This window comes from Kogia breviceps, chromosome 4 (genome assembly GCF_026419965.1).
Source record: "Kogia breviceps isolate mKogBre1 chromosome 4, mKogBre1 haplotype 1, whole genome shotgun sequence".
Classification (NCBI taxonomy): Eukaryota; Metazoa; Chordata; class Mammalia; order Artiodactyla; family Physeteridae; genus Kogia; species Kogia breviceps.
The window spans coordinates 66208986-66235065 of NC_081313.1; the positions used below are offsets into that span (position 1 = coordinate 66208986).

The window sequence follows — 26080 nt, forward strand, 5'->3', positions numbered from 1 at the left end:
TTAGCACATAAAAAAATAAGCATTATTAATCCCTGTCTTAGTTATAAAACATTACTGAAATTGTATACTATTCTCTGTATATAAAATCATTCTAATTATTTCACATATTGAGGATGTAACCAACCCCCTGTAATGGTTCTTATCCATTCACATATTTAATAGACTCAGTTTGTTAATTTAGTATTTTCTCTTTCCTCTAGTCAAAGTGGAAAAAAGCCCACCTGTTAAGGGCTCCCTCTCTGGAAAAGTCAACCTACCTTGTCATTTTTCAACCATGCCTACCTTACCACCCAGTTACAACACCACCAGCGAATTTCTCCGAATCAAATGGTCTAAGATTGAATTGGACAAGAGTGGAAAAGATTTAAAGGAGACTACTGTTCTCGTCGCCCAAAATGGGAATATCAAGATTGGTCAGGGCTACAAAGGGAGAGTTTCAGTGCCTACACATCCCGAGGACGTGGGCGATGCCTCACTCACCATGGTCAAACTGCTGGCCAGTGATGCAGGCCTCTACCGCTGCGATGTCATGTATGGGATTGAAGACACACAGGACACAGTGTCATTGACTGTGGAAGGTAAGGCTTTGGGAATCTAGAAGAAGGGAGTATAACACGATACCTAGTTCAGAAGTGTGGTGAAACAATATTCAAAAGTAGCCATTGCTCAAGGTTTGGACAAGGGGAAAAACATCAATCAACCCAACAGTCCATGTCTTTCACCAAAAATGAACTGTTATTTGTTCAGGAATCAAGGAAGGTGACTTTATACTAGATATAATGAATACCTCAAGACATGGTTTATAGCTCAAGAATCATTACTTCATTATTGAGACCTGTCAGTGGTTATTTTTTAAGACTGTAAAGGCTGTTCTACACTTTGTTTTAATTTTTACATATGTGTATATGTGTGTATACATGCATACACATACACATACACACACATATATATATATATATATATATATACACACACACGAAAAAAAACCCTTTCCTCCTTTTTCTCACTCTCCTAGCATGATTATTAAAATCTTTGAATTTGCTTTTAAGAAATATAAATTATATCTTACCTTACATTGAAGAAAAAAGGCACCTAATAAGTACCATGGCATATATCATAGTGCTTTGAAAAAGCTAGGACTCAATAAACATTTGAATTGGATCACAACAAGAACTCAGTGAATTTTTTTAAGGTCAATGCACTGGTTGTTATCCACTGTTTTGCAATGAGACATTTTAGTTTTAGCCCACGTTCAGCAGTGGTTTGTATGTCATTTGAATTTAAGTTAGGAGACAAAGCAAAGAAAAATTGCTTTAATTGGGTACACACATAATGCCATAGCTCTTGGAAGAAAAATATTTTGGCAAGTTATTAAGCAAAATTCTAATACCCAGACATGATGGAACAGATTTTTCTTCCAACCCTCCACTTCCCTATAAAATATTTACCTTTCAGAAATATATACAAAGGGTTTTATTAAAACTCTTTCTTGTGTAGCCAAAAGGAAATATTTTGAATTTCAGATGTGACAGATTAATTTTCTGAACATCCTTTTCCATTCAGATTGTATTGCTCCCTTCTATAAATCTATTTTTATGTTTTCCAGGCATCCACTAAACACCCTGGGCTCTTTGCTCTTTTAACCTTTTTATCATTTACTTTGGTTTGTCTAGTATTGTTTTTTCTACTGATCTCTCTCTTCCTCTTTTTGTGTAATGTAACATACACTATATATATATATATATATATATATATATATATGGTGTTAGATACACATTGCATATAAATTTATATATACATATATGTTTTTAAAATCCCACAAGAAGTTTACAACTTCTTACATTTTTCATCATTAAAGAATTAGCAGTGGATTTGCCCCTTGCCCCCTTTGAAACAATGAAAATCCTCCACTTAATCTCCTTAGCCCCATGTGGTCTTCAAATTATCCCAGCAATTGCAGATACTTATACAGCCTGGTATTCCCTGCCTTGGTCATGGAGGCCCCTTTGTGCCCCCTTACTGCCAATCTTCAGTGCACATGGAAGATTTTTAATTACCAAGAAGGCTATTTGAAGCTTTGATCAACATAAGACTAATTTAAAACCATTCAAAGTCTGGCTTAAGCCTTAGAGATCATTATAGACTATCTTTCATACTTACTAGATGGCACCATATATACTTCCTGGTAATTTTAGAGTCGTTCTACAAAGCTACAGATTTTATGAAAGGCATTTGATCAGTTTTTTTCTTTGCAATATCAGAAATGGGAAAATGAATGTTTGTTGTCAATGCATCTACTTGGTGCCTCTGCAGGTCTTTCTGTATTGACAGTGATCAGAGTGCTTATGTATGACATGGCTAGTCTGTTCCCTGTAGATACTTTATTGGCACATACCTGTTTTGGAAGAGAGAGACAGTCTAAGGATAGGCATGTGGGAGACAGTCTTATAGCTAGAATTCAGGCTGTAAGAGAGAGAGAGAGAGAGAGAGAGAGAGAGAGAGAGAGAGAGAGAGAGAGACTTGTTGTCAACTCCAGGAAATTACTAGGAATAAAAGGATAGTGGAAGATATCTTGGAAACCAGAATGAATTCTGCCTAACAAAAAAGTGGTCTTAGAATTATATGACTCAATAAAATCTCATCCATAAGACCCAATTACCCCAATTTCTATTTTCCAGTGACTTCCTAGGCACATTAGCTTGACTCACTTCGCTCTTTATGAAAATGAGTCACCATATTTACTCCAGTTAAAAAAAGGAGATGCTCTTCCTAAAGTAGGAGAAGAGGACCAAAGCTCCACCCCCTCAGCTGCTCTTTCCTTAGACCTTTGACAATTCTTTGAGCCCTGAAACACAGTTCAAGAACCACTAGTTTATGTAACTCCTAAAATACAATGAAGTGGAATTTGAGGCACATATCAGGATGCCTGGCTTCTGCCCATGGGAGTCTGGAGAATTTTATTTTAGGCCTCCTTTGGGATAAAAATCATACATCTTACCTGTCAAAGTGGATACCTAAATTATGAATATGATAAACATTTATCACAGCAGCCTATCCGACATTTTAAAATTCTTTATCTAATTTGACCTTCCTATCAATCAAATAACCTAAGCAATATTAGTTATACTTTATGAAGGGGAAAATTAAGACTTATATATGATTAAGGAGCAAATTAGGGATTGGAACAGGCCTTCTCACTCATACCTAGTCCAGCGTCTTTTCCATTTTAGTATATTGTCTCTGGAAGTAAATATTACAATGTTTCATGTTTGTAGGAAGTGGTGCTGGTGAAGGTTCCATGTGCTTCTATTGAGTTGGCCCTGAGTAAAGACATGAAGTAGGAGAAGTTGATCTTGTGGCCCCCTTAACTCTTTGTATCTCTTGCAGCACCTACTCCATTTAATTGTCCAAGGTTCCCGTAATAACCTGAATACTACCTGCAATTAGGTCAACTAGTCACCATTTGGGATTTAGTGGCTTAAATCATTTTTTTTTAGATTGTTTACATGGGAACAGAAAATTCTTGAAACTCTCTAATGGAGCAGAATAGGACACCTAACTGAACAACATTTCTGGGGCTCCTCAGATCACCATAATTTTGCATAATGCTACATAAAATAAAGTAAAAATAAAGAAGTGTCATGATGTTATTACCGAGTTAGCAAGTAATTTGATGTATTACTCCAATGAGAAACTGCACAGTATAGTGGGAGACTTGAACTTGCCCATAATTGTTTGCTGCTATCTTTGCAGGGGTTGTGTTTCACTACAGGGCAGCGACCAGCAGGTACACTTTGAATTTTGAGATGGCACGGAAGGCTTGTTTGGATATTGGGGCTGTCATAGCAACCCCAGAGCAGCTACATGCCGCCTATGAAGATGGATTTGAGCAATGTGACGCAGGCTGGCTGTCTGATCAGAGTGTTAGGTGAGCGGTCTGGGGGCCACCAGCTTTAATTCATTTATTTGGAGCGAGAATAAAGTGCTACCTACTAGTCCTTTATTTCCCCAGGTATCCCATCCGGGCTCCCCGAGAAGGCTGTTATGGAGATATGATGGGGAAGGAAGGAGTCAGGACCTATGGACTCCGTGCTACTCATGAAACTTATGATGTGTATTGTTACGTGGACCATCTGGATGGTAAGATGTTCAAATTTCTATAGCTTCATTTGACCTAAGAAAATTGAGGAAAGACTGGGAGCACGTGGGGATAGAGCAAGTCTTCGTGCTTGTTTGGATTCCAAACAGCAACATTTAGTTTAAATAACCATATGATTCTGTGGTGAAATAAGCTTAAATTAAAGTGGAAAGAGAACGAGGGCTGTGTAAATGGTTATGTAGGTTTGAAATGTCTTTAGTTAATGGCAGGTTTGCTTTCAGTCATGCTGCCATTGGACTGTTTCCAATACACTTTTAGAGCATTAAGAATAGAAACCTGTAAGGGTGGTACCTATTCTTGTAAGAACTTCAGGTAAAATCCTGTGATGACAAACCACTGTGAATCCAAGTGCTGATAAACACCCCGAAGTGCAGCTGAGTAAGGCGAACTAGCCCAGGAAGGATTTTCATGGTTTGCTTCTCCTTGTGTTCACTTTGCTACACTAATATTTAGAGCAATCATTCATTCATTCAACCAATGAACACATTAAAAGAAAACACCTACTGTGTGATAGGTACTCTGCTCGTAGTTAGGACTATGAAGCCAAGTAAGATATAAGCCTCGCTTTAGAGATGCTTTAGAGTCTGATTGATTCTGGCACTATCATTTCTCACTTAGCATGAGTTAGATTCTTAGAGACAAGTTTGAGTTCTCTTGTGGCAATGTTATCTAAGGACACAATGCAGTTTTATTATAAGAAGAGAAATTTCTGTGACTTTTGAAGTGGAATTTCATTTGTAGCAACAGGTATCTTAGAAGCCTAAATATATAAATAGAAGTATTGCATTGAGTTATACTTTTAATTTTGGCTGACTCCACAAGAAAAGAATGATCTCAATTTTCTTATGTGTAAAATAAGGAAGTAGGACTAGATTACTTCCATAGTCCCTTCCAACATTAAAATTCTGTGATTCTATGAACTGAAAAAACAACCTCAGAGACTGAAAGCTAGAAAATAAACAGCTTATATTTGCCTAATGCCCTAAATTTGAATAGGATGGCCTGCTTCCAAGAAAGCTGCTAAGTGTGGTTCTCTAGCATCTTAACATTCTTATTATAACTATTATTTAAGACTGATAAATGTGTTTTCTAAACCGTAACTTTGATATAACAATTTCCATTTTTTACAAGGACAAAGGGAAAAGCTATGTGAAATCCATGCTATGAGATATAGATAGATAGATATAGCTTAGCTACTTCCTTTAAATTTAATTTAATTTTAAATTTATTTAACTTTTTTCATAGAATAGGAGATGGTCAGTAGGAGATTCTGGTTCTAGGAAATAAATTTGGTTATTGCTATCTCAGTAAGATGGAAATTTGTATTCAAATTCACTAAGGTGGAATTTGTTTTATCACTGTGGTTCTCCTTTGGAATAATATCTATTAGGGTGATAGTTATAAAAATTTCTGGAACACTGGTAATGCTGGAACTAAACCAGAGATAGTTTTTGAAAAACTATACATAACTTCTAATTACCTAAAAGATCTTTACCAAATATCATTGAAATGTGGTTTTCAAGTATAAATCCATGGCCAATTTAATCCCAATATGAATAAGCATCACAAGCCAGACTCCTTGATGGAAAGACAGGTTTAAGTATTTACAATGCTACCAGAAGGAGCACCTAGGGGCCCCTCTGCATGTCTCTTCTTCAGTCTTATCCTGATGGAGCTACTGAAACCCCAGTCTCTAAGGCTGCAGAATCCCTAACTTCCTTGAAGGCCAGAGGACTTTCTGCTTCTGCAGAAGTTCCAGAAATTCCATGCCCTGTACAAATTCTGTGTGAGATACTTTTGACAGGTCTTGGTGGTAAAAGCCCTACCAAGGATTCCTAGCCACATTGTACCCATTGAGAGCTGGCTTCCCCAAATCTGTTCGGAGGATCAAAACTAGTGTTCAGGGAAAATTGAACTCTGTCAGAAGAGTCATTCTGAGGATGTATGCGTACACCACAATGAGAAGGATTTATTAGTCATACAGGAATTCTTCTCCTCCTCCATAAACATCGCCACTTCTAGGGCAACTGGTATTGGTCAAACCATTCTCTCCTCCAGTGTAACCCAACTGTATTTCATACAGTTGTATATTTACTTGGGATAATTGTTCCACATATTAGATAACTGAAAACTTGTAATGTGTAATATAGCATAACTTTAGTTGGAATATTTATACCAAAACAACAGAATTTGAATTTTTTTGTCTTATCACATAACAGCTGGAAGAAAAAGATAAAAGAATAAGTATAAATAGGAATTCAAGCACTGGCTGAAATTTGGGTCAGCAGAGTAACAAGATGCCCTGACATGGGCAACCTTGGGAACCTATCGCTTCTCCTTCTCTAGCCTGTATTTTCCATGTTAGCCCTACCCTTTGGCTTTTCTTTCACCTGGAACAGCTACCACCCTACTATTCCAATTCCCTGACCTTCACACAAGCTTCCCAGCACTTGAATGTGTCTGTACTATGGGCTCTCACACTGATCCCATATCCCCTTCCTAAGTCCTAGTTGGTCTCTCTCACCTTTACCATCTCCAATCTTTGAATGTGTGACTATAATCACCCTCCTGCAAATGTTTGCTTATTCCTCAATCTCTCCTACTAGACCATGGATTCTGGGAGGGAAGGAATCATGTGAATCCCCACTATGTCCTTGGCACACAGTAGGTGCTCCGTAGATGGAGTTGAATAAAATGAGTGAATTAATAAATTAACCTCCAAACTAAGTGCCCACTCTACTCACATCGCTTTACACTTGCCCTTTGGATAACTTCACACATCTCTGGGCTTCATCACAATTCTACTTCCCAGTTTTTCATTGCTCCAATGTCCTTACTGGTTCATTTAATTTCACTTTTGCTCTTTTGTATGTAAATAAGTCAAATGCCTTGTGGGATGAATAGGGCACAAAGAGACACCAGACAAACAAAAAAAATGAAAAATGATAATTTTTAGTTTTGCATGTCTAGCCCTGAACTCTCTTCTGAATTCCATACCCACAGTTCTAGTTTGCAAATCATTTTTTAAAATAAATTTATTTATTTATTATTATATTATTTTTGGCTGCACTGGGTCTTCGTTGCCACGCAAGGGCTTTCCTCTAGTTGGGGCAAGCGGGGCTACTCTTCTTTGCAGTGCGTGGGCTTCTCATCGCAGTGGCCTCTCTTGTGTGGAGCACGGGCTCTAGGTGCACGGGCTTCAGTAGTTGTGGCAGGCAGGCTCAGTAGTTGTGGCTCTGGGGCTCTAGAGCACAGGCTCAGTAGTTGTGGCACACGGGCTTAGTTGCTCCTCATCGTGTGGGATCTTCCCGGACCAGGGCTCGAACCTGCATCCCCTGCATTGGCATGCAGATTCTTAACCACTGTGCCACCAGGGATGTCCCTGTGAATCATTTGTGTGTCTCATCTCTGGTTTTCTGTTTTCTCTCACAAATAATCCCCAAGCCTTTAACAGTTCTTCAGAGGACCTGTTTTATGACCATCAAAGCACGTAAACACCATGGTCATATCATTCCCCTACTCAGCGTTGTGTAGTGTGAATTTCCTGTTGCCTTCCTCCTCAGGCAAACTCTGCCTGACCTGCAAAGTCCCTCAATCCTGGCTTGGGAATAACCTATTCAACTGTGTTTCCCTCTCTCCAATATGATGCCACATATGTGCGCTAGTCATCCACAGACCCTCTGCTACCTCCTGCCAGCAGTTCTGCTTTGATCCTCTCTGAAAACACAAGCCTCTCACCTTTCCAGCATTCTACTCTTCTCTCTGCCTATGAACAGACTGCCTCCAAGAGCCCATCTTTGCCTCTTCCAGCTCACACTGACATTTCCTGATTCTGAACTCCCACTTTTCTTAGAGTTAGTTCCACATATCTGGTGTTTAATTCTTCTCTGGTTGCTTTATATTCATCAGACACAAACTATTACCTGTTATTTTTATTTCTGAAAAATTTCCGTAAGCTTCTGCTAGAGATCAGGCCATAGTCATCTTCTGTAACTTTCCCAACCACAGTGAAGAACCTATTCCAGTAATAGACACATAATAGTTACTCAAGAACTACTTGGTGGTAATTGCAGTATTTCTCCAGATGTTTGTCTCTTTCAGAGGCTGTCTCCACCATGCTACCATTTCTATAGTACTTGAAAATAATGCCAAGCTTTGTCCACCAAACTTACTAAAGATCTTTTTTTTTTTTTTAATTGGATCACCATGATACTAGTTTTTTCTCTTCAAATTTCTCCTCTCACTCTTTTCTGTGGTGTCTCTTAGAAATAATTCCTTCCTAGAGACACTCTTTTCTCCTTTCCAGCCTCTCACAGTCATTGCCCTTTCTTGCCTTCCCAGCCAATTGTCCTCTCTGGCATCGGTTCTTTGTCCCTGTTCACAAATTTCAGGTTTATTTTTCTACTGCTTCCTCATGTCAAAATCCAGGATAGCTCTATCACCTCTATGACTTGTCTAATGCCTCCACGTCATGCTTGTGTCTGACCTGGAACCAAAAACAACTTTTTGTTTTTCTCTTAATGAGCTCCTTTAGATATGAAAGCTAAAAATTTGGGTAAAAGCCTGAATGTCATTAAACAGGTCTTAGAGCAAGGCTTAGTTCCAGCTTCTTTAGAGTCTTTGATAGGATCAAAATCAGATATATCAGATCTGGAAACTGTGTGATTTCCTGCCTGTGGTTGCTCAGATTGACTTAATTTTGATGGAATTTACAGCATGTAATCTACAGAGTACTTCACCAATGGGAGTTATTTAAGAATTAGTGATAACTGGGTTTATTCAGTCAAAAAGCCCCATGTCAGCTAGAATAGCTTCCTGCACTCTCTGGTTCAGCAGATGGGTTCAAATATTGATTTTGGATAATAGAACCTCTCCACATTGGTTGAGGTTGGTGCTAGAAGATGCTGAAACTTTGTATAGTTATTCTCTGTAGAATTCACAGAATCATAGATCACAGTTATGGCTGTGGGTTCCCAAATAGACTTTAGATATTAACACACCTTGCTAAGGATTTGAAACTGAACTTGGAGTTGTTTTTGTTTAAGTGTTTGAATGGTCTAGCTAAGAGCCACTGAGGAAGGTGACCAGGCATGGCACCCTGCAGCGCCTATGGAAAATGCATCCTCATTCAGTATGGTGACTTGAATAGATTAACTGTGAGGTAGCTCCATAGGTAGGGTAAGGAAAGAAACTATTTATTGTATGGTTGCATTGCCATTTAACTTAATTCTCACAAAAACCTTGACAGGCATTTATTTAAAACCTTTATTTTTACACATAAGGAAACTAAGGCACAGAGGTTAAGTGACTGGATATACCCTTTTTCCTGTTCTACTGTAGTAACTTTTGAGGACCACCAAAGATTCCCCAGTAGAGCAACAGGCAGTCTTACAAACCAAGAGGATGCAAACTGCTCTTAAAGCTCCCCCCAAATCTCTGATTTCTCACATAAAAATATCCTTATTTGAGTAATGATTGCATTCCTGTTTGGACTGCAGTGATTGGAATTGCTGGGTTAAATGATAACTCAATTTTTAATTTTTTGAGGAACTGTTTTAAAATTCTTACCAGCAGTACATTAGGGTCCTGATTCTTTCATTCTTGCCAACATTTGTTTTCACCTGACTTTTTGATTATAACCATCCTAATGTGTGTACAATGCTATCTCATTGTGGTTTTGATTTGTATTTCCCTGATAGCTAATTATGTTGAGCAACTTTTCCTTTATGACTATTGGCCGTTTACATATTTTCTTGGAGAAATACCTATTCAGAACCTTTGCCCATTTTAAACTGGGTATTTGTCTTTTTGTTATTGAGTTGTAAGAGTTCTTTGTATACTCTAGATTCAAGAGAGTCTATTCAGATACATGATTTGTAAATATTTTCTCCCATTTGCCGATCTGCATTTTTACTTTTTCAATGGGATCCTTTGACACACAAAGGTTTAAATTTTGATGAAGTCCAATATCTACTTTTTCTTTGATAGTTTGTGCCTTTGGTGCCATATCTAAGAACACATGACCAAATCCCGAGTCATGAAGACTTACTTCTGTGTTTGCTTCTAAGAATTGTAGAAGTTTTAAGTTTTACTTTTATTTTTACCTATTTTGAGTTATTTTTTGTATATGGCGTAAGGTAAGAGTCCAAATCCGTTCTTTGGTATGTGAATATTCAGTTATTCCAGAACTATTTGTTAAAAAGACTATTCTTTCCTCATTTAAGGGCCTTGGCACCCTGTTGAAAATCAGTTGATCATAGATATATGGTTTTATTTCTGGACTATCATTGATCTATATGTCTATACTTATGTCAGTACCACATTGTGTTGAATACTATTGCTTTGTAGTAAATTTTGAAACTGGAAAATATGAGACCTCCAACTGTGTTCTTCTTTTTCAAAATTGTTTTACCTCTTCTGGGCCCCTTGAGTTCCCATATGATTTTTAAGATCAGCTTGTCAATTTCTACAAAGAAGCCAGGTGAGAGTGAACTGAATCTCCAGATCAGTTTGAGGTATATTGTCATCTTAACAATATTAAGTCTTCTGATCCATAAACATGTGATTTTTTTTCATCTTTTTTTAGATTCTTTACTTTCAATAATGTTTTATAGCTTTTATAGCTTTCAGAGTATAAGTTTTGCTGTACTTTTGTTAAATTTAATCCTAAATATTTTATTCTTTTTTTTTTTTTTTGCTGTACGCGGGCCTCTCACTGTTGTGGCGTCTCCCGTTGTGGAGCACAGGCCCCGGACGCGCAAGCTCAGCGGCCACGGCTCACGGGCCCAGCCGCTCCGTGGCATATGGGATCTTCCCGGGCCGGGGCATGAACCCGCGTCCCCTGCATCGGCAGGCGGACTCCCAACCGCTGCGCCACCAGGGAAGCCCTATTTTATTCTTTTTGACACAAATGCAAATGGAATTTTCTTTATTTCTTTTTCTGATTGGAAGTGTATAGAAATAGAATTGATTTTTGTATATTGGTCTTATATATTGTATCCTACAACCTTGCTGAAATTGCTTATTAGTTCTAATAGTTTTTTTAACGGAATCCTTAGGATTTTCTATATACAGTCCCTTTTATTTTATTTATTTATTTATTTATTATTATTATTTTTTGTGGTACACGAGCCTCTCACTGTTGTGGCCTCTCCCGTTGCGGAGCACAGGCTCCGGACGCGCAGGCTCAGCGGCCATGGCTCACGGGCCCAGCCGCTCCGTGGCATGTGGGATCTTCCCGGACCGGGGCACGAACCCGCGTCCCCTGCATCGGCAGGCGGACTCTCAACCACTGCGCCACCAGGGAAGCCCCCTTTTATTTTATAAAGTTACCTTAAATAAGTAGAAAGTAGAAATGTCTTGACATAAAGCCCTTGAAACATGTGACAGTCATTTGCTTTAAGGTTTTGATATCAATTTCTAAATCGGAATTTCTAAATCGGAATTCTAAATCAGAAGAGCTTCTTTGGAAATACAGTGGCCATTTAACTCTCAGCTGTGAAAAGTAAAAAAAAAAAAAAACTAGCCTAATTCTCCTGTGTTGACCTGCAGCCATACTGAGCCTGTCAAACCAAATAACACATTCAATCTCATATATTTTGAAGACTCAGACATCCAGAAATGTTTTAGAACCTCTTTTTCACTCTAATTAAAATCTTACTGCTCTGTCATTGGGAAAGAATGAGATACGACATCCTGCAAACCATAAAAATATGTTTAAATTTTAGTGGGATTTCCTGTGTCTTTAAACCTTTCAAATGACATATATAAGATCTTGTGTAATAACACATTGAAAAATATGTGGATTCCCTTTCCCATGAATATGATCTGATTTAGAGAATGTTAACTGACTATCACAGCTGCCTAATGACAATTCTCTAAAATTAATTAGAGGTTAAAATTTTCAAAACCCAGTGTCTATGCTTTAAGCCACATTATGTGTCTACTTCAGCCTAAAACAAGTGAGAAATTTGAAAGGTGCTGACCTAGCTTTCCAGTCTCATTACCCCTCAAATGAGAAACATTGCCAGCCTAACACTAGAATTGGATGAAGTTACCTTGGCAGCCCCAGAAGTTTTCTTGTTACCGTTTGTTTCTGTACAGGTTAAAGGATCAGATCTTAGGGGGAACTGACATGCTTTTGAATTACCTACAAATATTGGCTGTCAAGAAATTATATAGTAGTGTAGGTTAGCTGTTAACCAACCATGTACAGCTGATGGATTTCATGATCCAGGATAATGAGTATTAGTCTTTATTGCTTTGATCTTGTATATATAGACCTGGGCAAAAAAGAGAGAGAAAGACAGAAAGAGAAAAAGAAGCTTCCTTTGAAAAAAAAATAAAAGTCCAAAACTTTAAACCTAGTAATAATTATGTTGAATTGTATTTATCACCATAATACTTGCCATATACTCTAAGTGGTTTTATCCTATGGGCATTTCATGTGACTCTTTCCATTCTCACACACCATATCTACTTTTGCACACATTTATTACTCATATACCATTTTGACCCACATTGCAACGAAATGTAGTAACAATCACAAATCTTGAACTTCCTTATAGTGAACAAAAAATCAGGAAGTTCTGTTCTCATATGGGCAAAGGCACTCATGATTAGTTTATAAGAATTGATTTTCAGACCAGACAGTTCAGGATAGAAAGGTTATGAGCACAAATAAACAGAATAAATATAAACATTGATCACACTACCCAGAAAATAGACACATCGAGATAATTGTGGTGATATATCAGCTTTGACTACCACAGACAGCGGCCCATCAGCTGCAGTCCAGGAAAGAATTGAATAATTATCTGTGATCTGCTGATGCCAATTCCCCGTTTCACCTTGGTGATCTCAGGGAATTTTCAGTGGAAGAGAAATATCCTATCTTAGCTTTGCTCTGGACCCCGGCTCTTTCATAATTTTTCTGAGCTACTCCTGAGTGTAAAGTCTAGCTTTTGAACAGTGTAGGTCATCTTAATGTTTTCATTTGTTTTCCTCATTGCTTGCCATTTTAGTATGTGTCATTTTAAAGTCTGCTAAGAAATAGCTTTTCCATTTAGCAATCAAAAGTGTGGAAAAATAACATGCACGGTCCACTTTCCAGGGAGTCTTTTAGCAGTTACTTGTCAAATTTAAGTATTTTTTTCTTAATATTTCTGATGATGTTAATTCCTATGATTAAGACGAATTTAGTTTGTAGAATGTCACCACATATTAAAGTCTCACCAGCAATGTCTTCCAGTTTCTTCTAGGACATCCCTGGAAAATTGGAATAACAGGAATAATTCAAAGCCAGATCATTTAACTTGAAATGGAAAATTAGAGGTTATATATGTTTTCCATATGAACATGCAAATTATCCTGTGTGTGAAATCCTCTGTTCTGCATTATAGTTTATGCGTGTACTAATGCAAATATATGTGCATACATGTCAGTAAATTCTTACTTACAACAACTTAACTTGGCTTTTTACCTTAAGTCATGTGTCGTTTTTTATTTTTATTTTTTGCGGTACGCGGGCCTCTCACTGTTGTGGCCTCTCCCATTGCGGAGCACAGGCTCCGGACGCGTAGGCTCAGTTGCCATTGCTCACGGACCCAGCCACTCCGCGGCATGTGGGATCTTCCCCGACTGGAGCACGAACCCGTGTCCCCTGCTTCGGCAGGCGGACTCTCAACCACTGCGCCACCAGGGAAGCCCCATGTGTCGTTCTGTGTATAAAGGATATTTTGTGTATTTCTTTCCTGACATTTTTTTTGCTCTCCTTAATCAGCGAAAAATTGATAGATAATTTTTATTATTTAATTATATTATATCATAGATAATTATTATCTATAATAATCTGAGAGATACAATTATCTCCTACATACATAACATTTAGAAACATGTTTCAAATCTGTATTCTTATTACAAATTTGATAATAAATGTCCTATAGATGTAACTGCTTTGATGAGGCAACTTCTAGAACTGAATAGTAGACTCCTTGTTAACTTATAAAAGTGATGCTTCTCTTCCAGGAAGGCATATATCCAGTAAAGCTAAAATACATTCAATTGTTCAGTCACAGTATTCAAGAGTAGAGCTAGAACACGCCTTGTCTGATGCTAATAATAGGCGTTTTCTCTCTCAAGGAAGGCTTTGCTCTCTCCTCTCACTCTTAAGGTGATACTGTGATAAAATTCAGAAGGAACATTTATTACTTACTTCAGAGGCCAAAAGGTGCCTTTAAGATAGCCTCAGGGCAGGAACTTATACAACCTGACCAATGAAGTCCTGTTGGAGAGAGAGAAGCTAAGCAAATGCACTGAGTTGCTTAGCTTGATTTCCCATGTTTGCTTTCTCTTTCTCTGTTCCTTTGGTTCCTGGTTTGGCTTTGCCTCTGCACTTTAGATTTTATCTCTTGGTATATCCTCATATGATCATTCATTTTTGGACCAAGCCTAGGTTTACATTCCTGTTACTGGCCCAGACTTAATTTCTGTCTAATGTCATTAATGCTTTGAATGACTGATGTTAGAGTTTAGAACATATAATTTGACCTATAAATAATTCCTGACTACAGATTTTAAAACTGAGAGTAGATCAGTAAAATCTTTGAAAATCTTAACATCTTGACTGCTTTTCCCAGTGTAAAAGTGGACAGTGTTTAGCCTAAAACCTGCATTTTTCTATGGGATATGGGATTGAAAGACTTGCACCTACAGTTAGTGACTAAGGAGAAAGACTGCTACTTTTGTCTACTCTACCTTGCTTGACTTTTTGCAAAAGCTTCTTTTTAAGAAATGAGACACTTCTGTGTTCAGCTTAAATATGGTCTTGGACACTTTATCAGGGTCCCTGCTCTGCGCCAGATTCCTTTGCTCCCTTGCAGTCTCTGATACACCCCTGGGAGGCAATGGACTTCATATGCCCTTTGCTTTGTTTTTTGGCTCCTGCTTTGATTCTCTCTGATTACCTGGTCTATGCAGTCTGCTTCTATCTCCAGCAGGTTAACACATAGGCTACCAGAAACTTAATACTAAGTTATCTTTGTTATGGCTCAATTGAGATTCCTTTTCCTGATTGAAACATACATGTCTCTAGAGCAGTGTTTTCCAAACTATTCCATGAAACAGATCCATGGACTGTTAATTAGTCTTCTATGAGAAAAGGAGATTACTCTGGTCAAATGGCTTAAAAATCCTAACTTCTTTGTGGGGACTTCCAAATAAATAATATAATATTAACTACTCTGAGAAGTCTTACAGAAACGAAGACCTGTTAGATGACTTGTATTTGTTTCCTAAATGCCAACGTCCATGAAACCTCTTTTCTTCAGAATACCTACTCATGTCTCAGGGATCACCAGTTTTCTGTAGAAGACATTTTTGGAAATTATATTCTTAGAACTTGTACCATAAGTTAATAACCTTCCCAATCCACATCTTCAACAATAAGCTTTTAACAGGTTAATTCTGATTTAAACAGCAGATCTTCTTACATTTGTATTATGTTAGATAAAAAGTATATAATGTCAAAGGATTATCTATTTAAAACCAGGCAACTAATGAATCAAAAAGTACTTGACAGGAGGTTATTTTAGTTTTGTCAATAAAATGTAAAAATAGATGTCTTAGAAATCAAAGACACAGTAATATGAATTAGTTCAGTTATTGCTATCTGTGTATTACCTATTAATTCACTTTTTTTTTTCTTTCTGGTTTTGGTTTTAGTATGAAACTGATGCCAGGATATTCTGGCATATTTGAGAAAAGTAGAAGATGTCTGGCCTTAATAATTTGAGGTTGAGACATAGGAAGGGCAAAGTTTAGACATTCAACTTATTGCTTTTGGTAGAGATTGAGTGTCCATTCTAAAAGCTTTAAGACTCAGTAAGAGAATTCCATAGTGTGGATGTTTCACCATATCATTAGATTTTTGAAGTGGACAAGGTAATGTTTATGTTAAACAGTTATGATTTAGGAAGGCTTAGACTTTTTTTTTTGGAACAGAGTTAAAGTAAATGTTTTTCTTTTCCTTTTCTCATTATTTTAAAATGAAACAACAATTATGACATATATGATGACAGGCCACACATTACCTTTAGAGATGAATTGGTTTGATTCTCACCTTAGGGTAAACTCAATTAATGCCAGTTAAATCTTCCTTTTTTCATCTGAGTTACATGAAACCCAGTGGTGATATCTCTTTCAATAAGCTTTTAAAATTTTATTTGAAATAAAATTTCATCTGAGTTACATGAAACCCAGTGGTGATATCTCTTTCAATAAGCTTTTAAAATTTTATTTGAAATGTTTGATAAAATTTTACATATAAATGAAAAGGAAAATAGGTGGCCTTGGGGATAACAGAATTTAGTTAAATAAGTAAAATCATTATTTTTTGGAGATTGGATAGATGGAAATTGTATCCTCCAAACAAGTGAATTAAATCACTGTTTTGATATAAAGTCAGATTTAACAAGAGTTTTTATATGAAAAGTTCTATAAGTAGTTCTTTATTGATTTAATAATAATAAGGGAACTCCCTTTTTAACCTGCCAGCACCTACTGAAGCCTTTCTTTCCTTTAATACCCCAAACATGTTTGCTATTTAAAATAGGAAAACCAGTTACCCAGAAAATCATGCCGTCATTTTTCTTCATTGGCCCTTTGGTATGTCTGTGTTTGGAGGAGTTGATTTCTTCCATCACATGGACTAAAATTGCTATTTGGAGAAGCAGAGTTTTACTCCGTTAATTATATTTCTCCGCCCTGCTCTGGTTGGCTGATCACTCTTGTTACTGAAAAGGAACAGTACTCTTGCCTCATTGTAGAAGTACCTCACAATGCAGAAAATGAAGGCAACAATACTGATATTCCAGCTGTAATAACAAATCCAAGTGTTCCACCTTAGAAGGAAGCGTGCTGGCCTGCTGCCCTCTTTCACACTTACATTCCTTTCAGGCCAAATGCAAGTGTAATGCTGAGGTGAACAGGGCTGCTGAGGCTGCTTGGGGTGACACAGTCTCTCTTGTCTGCCTTTCCCCAGGTTGCTTTGAGCCGAATCCATAGGTGAGTGAATCGCCTGTCCCCGACAGCAGCTACCCAAAGCTCTGCAGCAGAGTTAGGGCTCTTTAATGTGCTGCTTGGGAAGGATGGAAGAAAAAGGGCCCCTTGTTTCTGAACAAGAGCTTGAAATGCCATTCATTTAACAAATTATTAAGTACATACTATGCAACTGGTCGTGTGACCCTTAAGCTTTTAAAACTTAGTGGGAAGGGAGACATTCTAGGAATGGGGAGGGGGAATCTTTGTTCTTATAGTATATTTTTGGATTTGAGATTATTGTCCTTTGCCAGCCTAGATAATTAAGGACAAAAACCCGTTCTCACCTCTACCCTGCTTTTTTCAGTCAGGTAAAAGTCATTTTTCTTTCTCTTCTTCAAATAGCTCTTATTGGGATTTGGCCTAGTTTCGTTGGTAGCATTTTTTGATTTGCAGCGAGAGGAGCTGATATGGGTGATTTGGCCTTTTCCCTGACTGATTTTTCTTGTGTTATAAAGCTAGGACACACGCACAGAGAGTAATGGCTCTACTCATTTTAAACAATCTCTTGTTACATATGGATTTAGTTAGATGAAGATCCAAATCATGGAAGCTCTGCATCCCAGCTGTCTAATGTCTCATAGAATCAGAGAGTGGCCTCAGTGAGATAGAAACAGGACCCACAGCTGCTGTAATAATGGGCTATCAATATTTTAGCTTCCTCTAGACTTCATTTTTATACTTCTCCTCCTGCCTGCTATATTTGCTTAGGTATTCTCTAATTCTGTCTCCTTTAGCCACTTACGTGCTCACGTGTGAAAAGAATCATTTAATTCACATTGCATTTATTTCAGCAAGTTGTTATGTTAGTTACCCAGGTAAAATTCCAATTTAACAAACTCTCTGGCATTTCCAGAATACTTTATTGTGACATGTTAAGTGATAATGAACATACTAATTGGGTCTAATTGAGCCTGACGATTAACAAAGTAAATGTTCTGCCTTTCTTTGTTCATCAATAAGCAAATGTAAGAGTCTCTCCAACCTAGTTAGAGCCCCTGCTAGCACATACGGTAACTTTGTGTGAACTGCAAAGGGCGCTCCTTCTGGGCAGACAGATTGCAAAAGGTATCCACGCTGGGCAGAGCAAGAAGAAAAAGGGTGCCCCTTCCTCCAGGGAGGCTTTGGTACCTTCGGCTGGTTGAATGGGATACTGGCCCCCGTACACGCTCAGCCCTGCCCAAGTGCAGGCCATGACCTGCATAACTATCAAGGCAGCCCTGTGCCTAGGACAGGAAGGCAGGAAGCAGCATTCCATTCTGCCTCTTTCCCGTCCCCCTCTTCTAACCCTGGAGGTCTTCTTGTTTTGTTGTTTGCTTTGATGGGAGTTAATCCATTTTGATGGTAGAGATAGATGTGAGAGTCAGAGAATTCCTATTTGATTTTAGGGTAGACAAAGAAAAATAACCTCAGTGACATTTCAAGGCAACTTTCTCTTTCCAACATGCAGTGTTAATAAGTACATCACAGCCTTTTTCATTCAAGAGAAAACCCGTTTCCTGGCTGGTAAACCAAAGAATCATTTGGAAAAGTTTGTTCATTTTAAAGAACTGATTATAACTTTATTATCAAATGACTGCTTCTACGGCCTATATATATATTCTACGGCCTATATAAAGTGAAACTTTTCTGGTGTGTGTTCTCTTTTTTTATTGCGTTATTTCTTATCATACACTAGTTATAACAAAATGAGGTAACATTGAGTTTTCTGTTTTAAAGTATAGAAGCTGCTACTTTGCCATGAAAAAAATAATTATGTGCTTTTCCCCATCTCCCATAAACAAAAAGGGACTGAATAGTAAAATTTAGACCCTTTTTCCTCTTCTGATTGCAGGTGATGTGTTCCACATCACTGCTCCCAACAAATTCACCTTTGAGGAAGCTGAAGAAGGGTGTGAAAACCAAGATGCCCGCCTGGCGACAGTGGGGGAGCTCCAAGCGGCGTGGAGGAGCGGCTTCGACCAGTGTGATTACGGGTGGCTGTCGGACGCCAGCGTTCGCCACCCTGTGACTGTGGCCAGGGCCCAGTGTGGAGGTGGTTTACTTGGGGTGAGAACCCTGTATCGTTTTGAGAACCAGACAGGCTTCCCTCTCCCTGATAGCAGATTTGATGCCTACTGCTTTAAACGTAAGTGTTTGGTACCTTTTTAAACATTACAGATTAAAAAAAAATACTTCGAAGCCATGCAATTGATGTTCAACTAGCCATTGGAATGATTCCATGTCTTGCAGTGTGTGCACGGAATGGAAACAGTTCAGTGACTTTCAAAACCAAGGAAATGCAACAGCAGTGATACGGTTAAAACAAGAAGTTTGTCAAATGGTGTTTTTAGAGAGGATGAGGAAATGTCAGGTGAAGGCCTTAACTGTGATGCATATTGCACTTAGAACCATAGAACATGTTTCTGCGTACTTATTTTACATTCATTTCAGTCCTTCAATGCAATTAGATTGTTGACGCTATAATGCTGGGACCAACTGTGGCTGAGTTGAATCCTTGAATTCTATTTATTTTGTCTTTGTTTGCTGTCACCCTTTCTTTTAAATGGCGGAGGATTTAAATTTCAGTAACTGCAGGTGAGTACTTGGAGCTGACGTGGATAATACCTAAAAATGAACCATGCTATAAATAAAAATCTTATTTTATCTCATTTTATTTCAAATAATGGAAATATGTGCATTCTAATGCTTAATTCTCTAGTATCACGTTGAAGTACAGTATATGTTTTTTGCAAGCTCTAACATAAATAGGCTATCTTCAGTCAGGTTTACTACTTAAAATGGATTTTAAGTAACATTTCTCAACATTCATGATATACTTATTTTAATTCTTCAGATGTCCTTAAATTATTTTAGCACTAGTAGTCACATGCTATAGTGCTTGTAGAATGCTTAATTAAACAAGCAAGTAATCCAGAATCTCACTGTGATATTTAGTAGGATCTATATTGTGCCAACAAAACAAATATCTCCTAGAATTTTTGGTGATCTTGAGTATGTTCAAAATAGAGCCATGTTATATTGAAATACAGTAAGAACTTTTTACTAAGTTTCCAATATATATTGTTATAGTGATTACGTACAGTCATCCCTTGGTATCCATGGGAGTTTGGTTCCAAACCTTGGGAATACCAAAATCCACAGATGCTCAAGTCCCTTATATGAAGTAATAATTGCATATAACCTACACACATCCTCCTGTATACTTTAAATCATCTCTAGATTACTTATAATACCTATACTATGTAATAGTATATAATACCAACTATGTAAATAGTTGCTGGCACACAACAATTTCAAGTCTTGCTTTTTGGAACTTTCTGGCATTTTTGGAACTTTTTATTTTTTTAAATCAGAAGTTGCTTGAATCCTCGGTTGTGGAACCCATGGATATGGAGGGTCAACTGTAACTGAAATGAGTAGAAAATACACTAGCTTATTTTGTAATTGGTTTCTGAAGTGAAATATACAGACATTCTTCATCAACCAAAAAGACACAGAACTGGGATGTCTGAGTAGTCAGGAGAATAGGTGTTAGTGCAACAGAAAGGTATGATTTCACATACTGCTATTTCCCAGCTAAGATACTTCCGTTTGGATCTCTTCCTGTAAACTCAACTTTCTGAGTGTTAAAGCCACGTGCTGAGTATCAGTGTGATACAAACTGGCCATGAAAAGCCATTGAACATATTAGTTTTTGTTCCTAGGCCCTGAAACTACAGAAAAAGTCTTAATCATTTTTAGGAAAACAAACAAACATCAACAATAATAACAAAACCTTATCCCTAGAAGTAGAAAGAAGTAGAAAGATATCATTCCTTTAAGCCATATACCCATAATGGGTTATGGGTATATTTTCAAGTAGTTCAAACTTTAAAATCAGTTTTGCACTAAGTGACTGATGTGATTAAGGAAGAAAATCAAATCTGTGTGTGTGTGTTGGAGAGGGGATGGGGACAGGTGGGTTAGAGAGGTTAAATTAAGGAAGGAGTTGAATCATCCAGCATGACTACCTTGTTTGATTTTTTCTTGTGCTTTATAAACCTGGCACTAGAAAACTTTTACACATTTTGTTCTCCTTGAGAACAAATTTAAACCAAAGCCTGTCTGTAGCCGTAAAGAATTCATCCTGATGTGTTTTAAATTATTTATTTAAATAAAGAATTCACATGAATGCACAAAATAACAATGTAGTTAGATTCAAATAAAATAACCACCTACTAAAAATCTATATAAAATATGAATATAATTTGAAAGTTTAGGTCCATTTTTTTTCTCCCTAATTCATTTGAATCTATATAACTTAGAAATATGTAACTGGCAAATATAAGGGATTCAAATTTTCATTTTTCTCCCCACCTAAGCTAAAGGCTAGATTCTTATTTAGTTCTTCTGTAAGACTCTACCATACTCAAAATTTATTCAGCATATAAAAGTTTAAGAAAGTTTAGTCATACATAAAAGCCTTCCTTAAACCACACACAATGCCAACAGCCTCCCCAAGTTTCTAATTCATTTTTCAAAGATTCTTTTAAAATATACATTTTTTTACTTTGAAAAATATTTTCAAAATGACTTGCCTGCTGTCCAGTTTCCCACATAGTTGAGTAGTGACTAAAGTTATAGAGTTAAAGTTGGTAAGAGTTATGGCCTTAAGGACAATTCCAAAAGTGATTTCAGAGATGTACAGCTGGCTGGTTAAGTAGAAGAATTTAGAAATATAAAGATATTTTTCTTGTTTGCTTTTACCAAATGTAGAAAGTGTTTTTAAGGCCACTTCATGGTGAATAAACAATACCAAATCTCACTTTGCTATAATTCCCTTTTCCTTCTAAAATCACTGAATAGAACATTAACAATGGCTGATGATAAATATACTTAGAATCTGTTCTTGTCAAATAGACTTGAAAAACAAGTAAATTAATGTCCTTGTGAAATAAAGTTTTCCTGTACATTTCCCCTTGATGGTTAAGTTGTACACTTTTCATTTTTCTTTGACCTCAGAGTTAAGCAAGTTCTGTGAAATAGAGTTATGCAGGGCTTTGAAGGATCATCCATACTCCCCAAATTTAAGTGAATCAAAACTATTGAAGACTCATAATAACCTCTCACTTAATATTATTAAAGATCTCCAGGAGAGGGAGATAGGGAATGTTTCCTAGAAAACCCATTCCAATATCCCATTACTATCACTCTCAGTTTTTCCAATTATCTAACCTTTGCATTAGAATTTGAGTTCATCTTTCCTTCTTAAGTTGGAGATCAAAATCTAAATTACAGCATTTCTACTATTGAAAACAACTGTTCGGTTGTCCCTCAGTGTCTCCCTCAGTTGAAACAATTTCCTTGTTCTGAAATTTTAATTTTGAGGCCTCTAATCACCTATGCCATCTTGCTTTGAACCCTCATTGTTTTTCACATCCCTCTGTTGGATTAAACTTGGAGCTAGAGATAGTGGTCTAGAGAAGGCTAAATTAGTACCCACCACTTCCTATGCTATCTTTCTTATATATTTGTTCACTTTTACAGTTGACCTGCCCTTCTAACCTATGGTCAGTATATTATATTTTTTGTGCCCTAGATCATAATCTGACCATAGGTGTCAAAACTTATCCTTCCCAAACTGGTATTTTTAAAATGTCTCTGTTTATTGAATTTGAATTGGTTAGCATTCAGTCACTCGTAAAACTTTAAAAATTAATTTCAATTCTAATCTCATTGTTCCAAACTTTACTCTTTCCGCAACCATGAACCCGGAATCAACTTATTGAATATCCAGTGATTTCCCTATAATGTAGGCAGTATGGGTATAAGTTAAATCGCCCATCATGCTGCTAATAGGGTTTTTATCTTTTATTAGGAAAATCTGCCTCATGTCTCACAACAGAAGCACTGGAGAGGCTAGTCCATAGGATATAAAATACCATAAAGTACAGTGATGTGAAACATCTGTGTGGCAGACAGCTGCAAATGTTGGAAGGGAGCTTTTGTGGGAAAAGAATCCTGCTGCTTTCTGTTGGCTTCCTCGATAATGAAGTTGAAGGGACACTGGTAGTTTTCCAGGGCAAAAATTTCTCCATGTGAATCCTCCTTCTGGAGAGACACTTTTAGAATAATCTGGAGTTGTGCTTTCACCTTTGTAATAGTCATCATTAATACACTGGCATTTATCCTTAAGATATGTCTTTGTAGATATTTGTGTTTTTTAAAATTAGTTCCTTTGTTTTGGAATGGTTGAAGCAAATGGCGCAGATGCTCAGATATACTGAGTTGTGATGGAAATCAGCTGTTAAGTTGATGAAAAAGCAACCCAACCCCAAAAGGAAGTCTGAGGTTTTCCATTCCAAATAGTAGAATTAATCAACTTAATTATAAGCAGACTTTTAAACAGGGCTTTCAAATTATTGAAAACGCTTGTTTTTGAAAACAAAGTCACATAGATCCTAGCTTTGTAAAGGAGATTCTCTGAGACATACTACTGTCATAGTACTGTGTTTCAGGCCTAGAGGAAGGCAACACCAAACAGTTCAGTAATAATTGATAATGACAGACAGTTACGTAGTTTTTGAAATCTGAGTCCTTCATTTTTAAAATGCTATAAAAGTATTTTCATAGCACTGTGGAAAGTTGCTAACGTAGAACTTGGGTTGGAGCATAGGAAGACCTGATTCACAGGCCCTCTTTTGGCCCTATTGCAGTTATCACCTCCTTTTAAGTGAATTTCATCAGCTATGGAACTACTCAGAGGGAAAAAGCAAAATTAGCTTTTTTTGTTGTTATTAATAATAATATGATTAAATTTTCTCTAATGTGCAGTGTGCTAAGTGTTTATATTACGTTTCCATGGGAACTTTCTCTGTATGTACATTTTACTGTTTCCCCAAAGAATGCAGTTATAAAACAAACATGATATTTGGCAGTTAAATGAGGTAACAGTTATGGAATTTCAGAGGATAGAGAATTGAATGAAAAGAAAAATAGTCAACCTCACTTAGGTTCTTTAAGTTGTTCATGTCAATCAAAATAACAAAAGCTTCTTCCAGGAAATGAATGCAGAAAAAGCTTTCTTAAAAAAAAGGGGAAAAGAAAGTTATTTAACATGTTTTTGAAGAGTATGATTCTTTTTTGTTCTGTTGTTTAGTTTTGTTTTAATACAAAGGGGTAAAAAGTGGCAGACTAAAGAATTTTTAACTACATCATAATGAAATGGCCACCAAATTTTTGTTATAAAATTGATGAATCTGGGCTTTAAAATGGTCTGGGAAATGACCACAGCTAATAACAGCTCATATCAGACAAAAAATGAAGAATCTGTTACAGCTCAAGTCTGATTTACAACAAAATCACATCATTTTATCATTAAATTTTTAAAATAGACTTTATTTATTAGAGCGGTTTTAGGTTCACAGTAAAATTGAGTGGAAGATGCAGAGATTTCCCATATATTCCCTGCCCCCGTTCATGCACAGCCACCCCCATTATCAACATCCCCCATCAGAGTGGTACGTTTGTTACAACTGAGGAACCCACATGGACACAACATAATCACTCGAAGTCCATAGTTTACACTAGGGTTCACTCTTTGTGTTGTACATTCTGAGTTCGGACAAATATATAATGACATGTATTTGCCTTTCTAGTATCATACAGAGCAGTTTCAGTGCCCTAATATCATTAAGTTTTGATGGAGTAGCTGGAGCTCAAAAGTATCCAGTTTTGTTTTCTAAGGACTCTGGTTTGGGGATTATTAAGAATAAGCCACAAGATATTACAGATACTACAGATATTACAACTTTTATCAGGGGAACAGACATTACCTGTACAACTAGTTTAAAATCATACAGGATGTAGCAAAACAATGACTACAGAGTTCCTCAGATCAGTTCCTTCTGAATCTAGTGGCAATCAGTTTTTGATTTTTGAAAATCTGAATTTTAAAAAATAGAATAACAAAATCTTTATGTGCTAAGCTGCTGCATTTTCTTTATGTTGAGATAGAATCTTATCTACAACACTGTCACTTTTATACACAACTTAAATTTCTTTAAACAGGCCAGGCCATTCTCTGTAAATCTGGAGGCATTATAGTGTAGCATTTTATGATGACATGTTACTTTTTATTGCCTGAGCCCATTCTTTCTGATGCTCAGGGTTGTTTCCAGTGATTTGTAATTACAGAGCTAAAATATATCATGTGGGTACTTTACTTCCTGTTCTATGTTTGCATTTCCTGCTAAAAGTAAGGCTGGAACCAAGACCCTTAAGAGTTACAAACATAATGGGTAGAACAAGATGTAGAACTACAACAAATACCAAGCAGCCTCTGCCAGAGGCATTATATTATTTATTATAAACAAGGCTACTCTGCAGACTTGAAAGGAATATGAAGACAAATGTCCAACACCGGGGATCAAGTGAATAGTGGTGTTAATATCCTGTTGTTATGAAAGCCTCCACATTATGGACAATGTAATCATTGATATGTAACTCGGGTACATTTGCTGTGGCTTTTTTGTTGTTTTGCAATCTGAGGCACTCCCTCTCCCCAGAGACATTATGTAGCTAGAGACAGAAGCCTCCAGAATAGTAGCACTAAGTCCTCCTACTAGACTTCAAGTTGGTGCTGTAGTTTCTGATAAATAACGTACCTACTGTTTCCAAACTCTGCATTTATTTATTTATTTATGTTTAACGTCTCCTTATCTTAAAACTACATAATATTCACTTCCCTTAGCCAAGAACAGTAATTCATGCCTATGGGTAAAAGCAGTGTTAACCCTTTCAATATAAAACAAGTGATCAATTTGTGATGATTAAATGTTCAAT

General features: G+C 37.0%; 1 protein-coding gene across 4 annotated transcripts in view; it reads left to right on the plus strand.

Annotated features, from left to right (window-relative positions):
• The window catches only part of VCAN (versican), a 114459-nt gene that overhangs the window by 23815 nt on the left and 64564 nt on the right, over positions 1-26080 (plus strand). For all 4 annotated transcript variants that reach the window (XM_067031253.1, XM_059063442.2, XM_067031252.1 and 1 more), the window contains exons 3-6: positions 201-578; positions 3754-3928; positions 4013-4140; positions 19089-19382. In XM_067031253.1, the coding sequence (XP_066887354.1) occupies positions 201-578; positions 3754-3928; positions 4013-4140; positions 19089-19382 (975 nt within the window). The remainder of the gene's footprint in view (positions 1-200; positions 579-3753; positions 3929-4012; positions 4141-19088; positions 19383-26080) is intronic.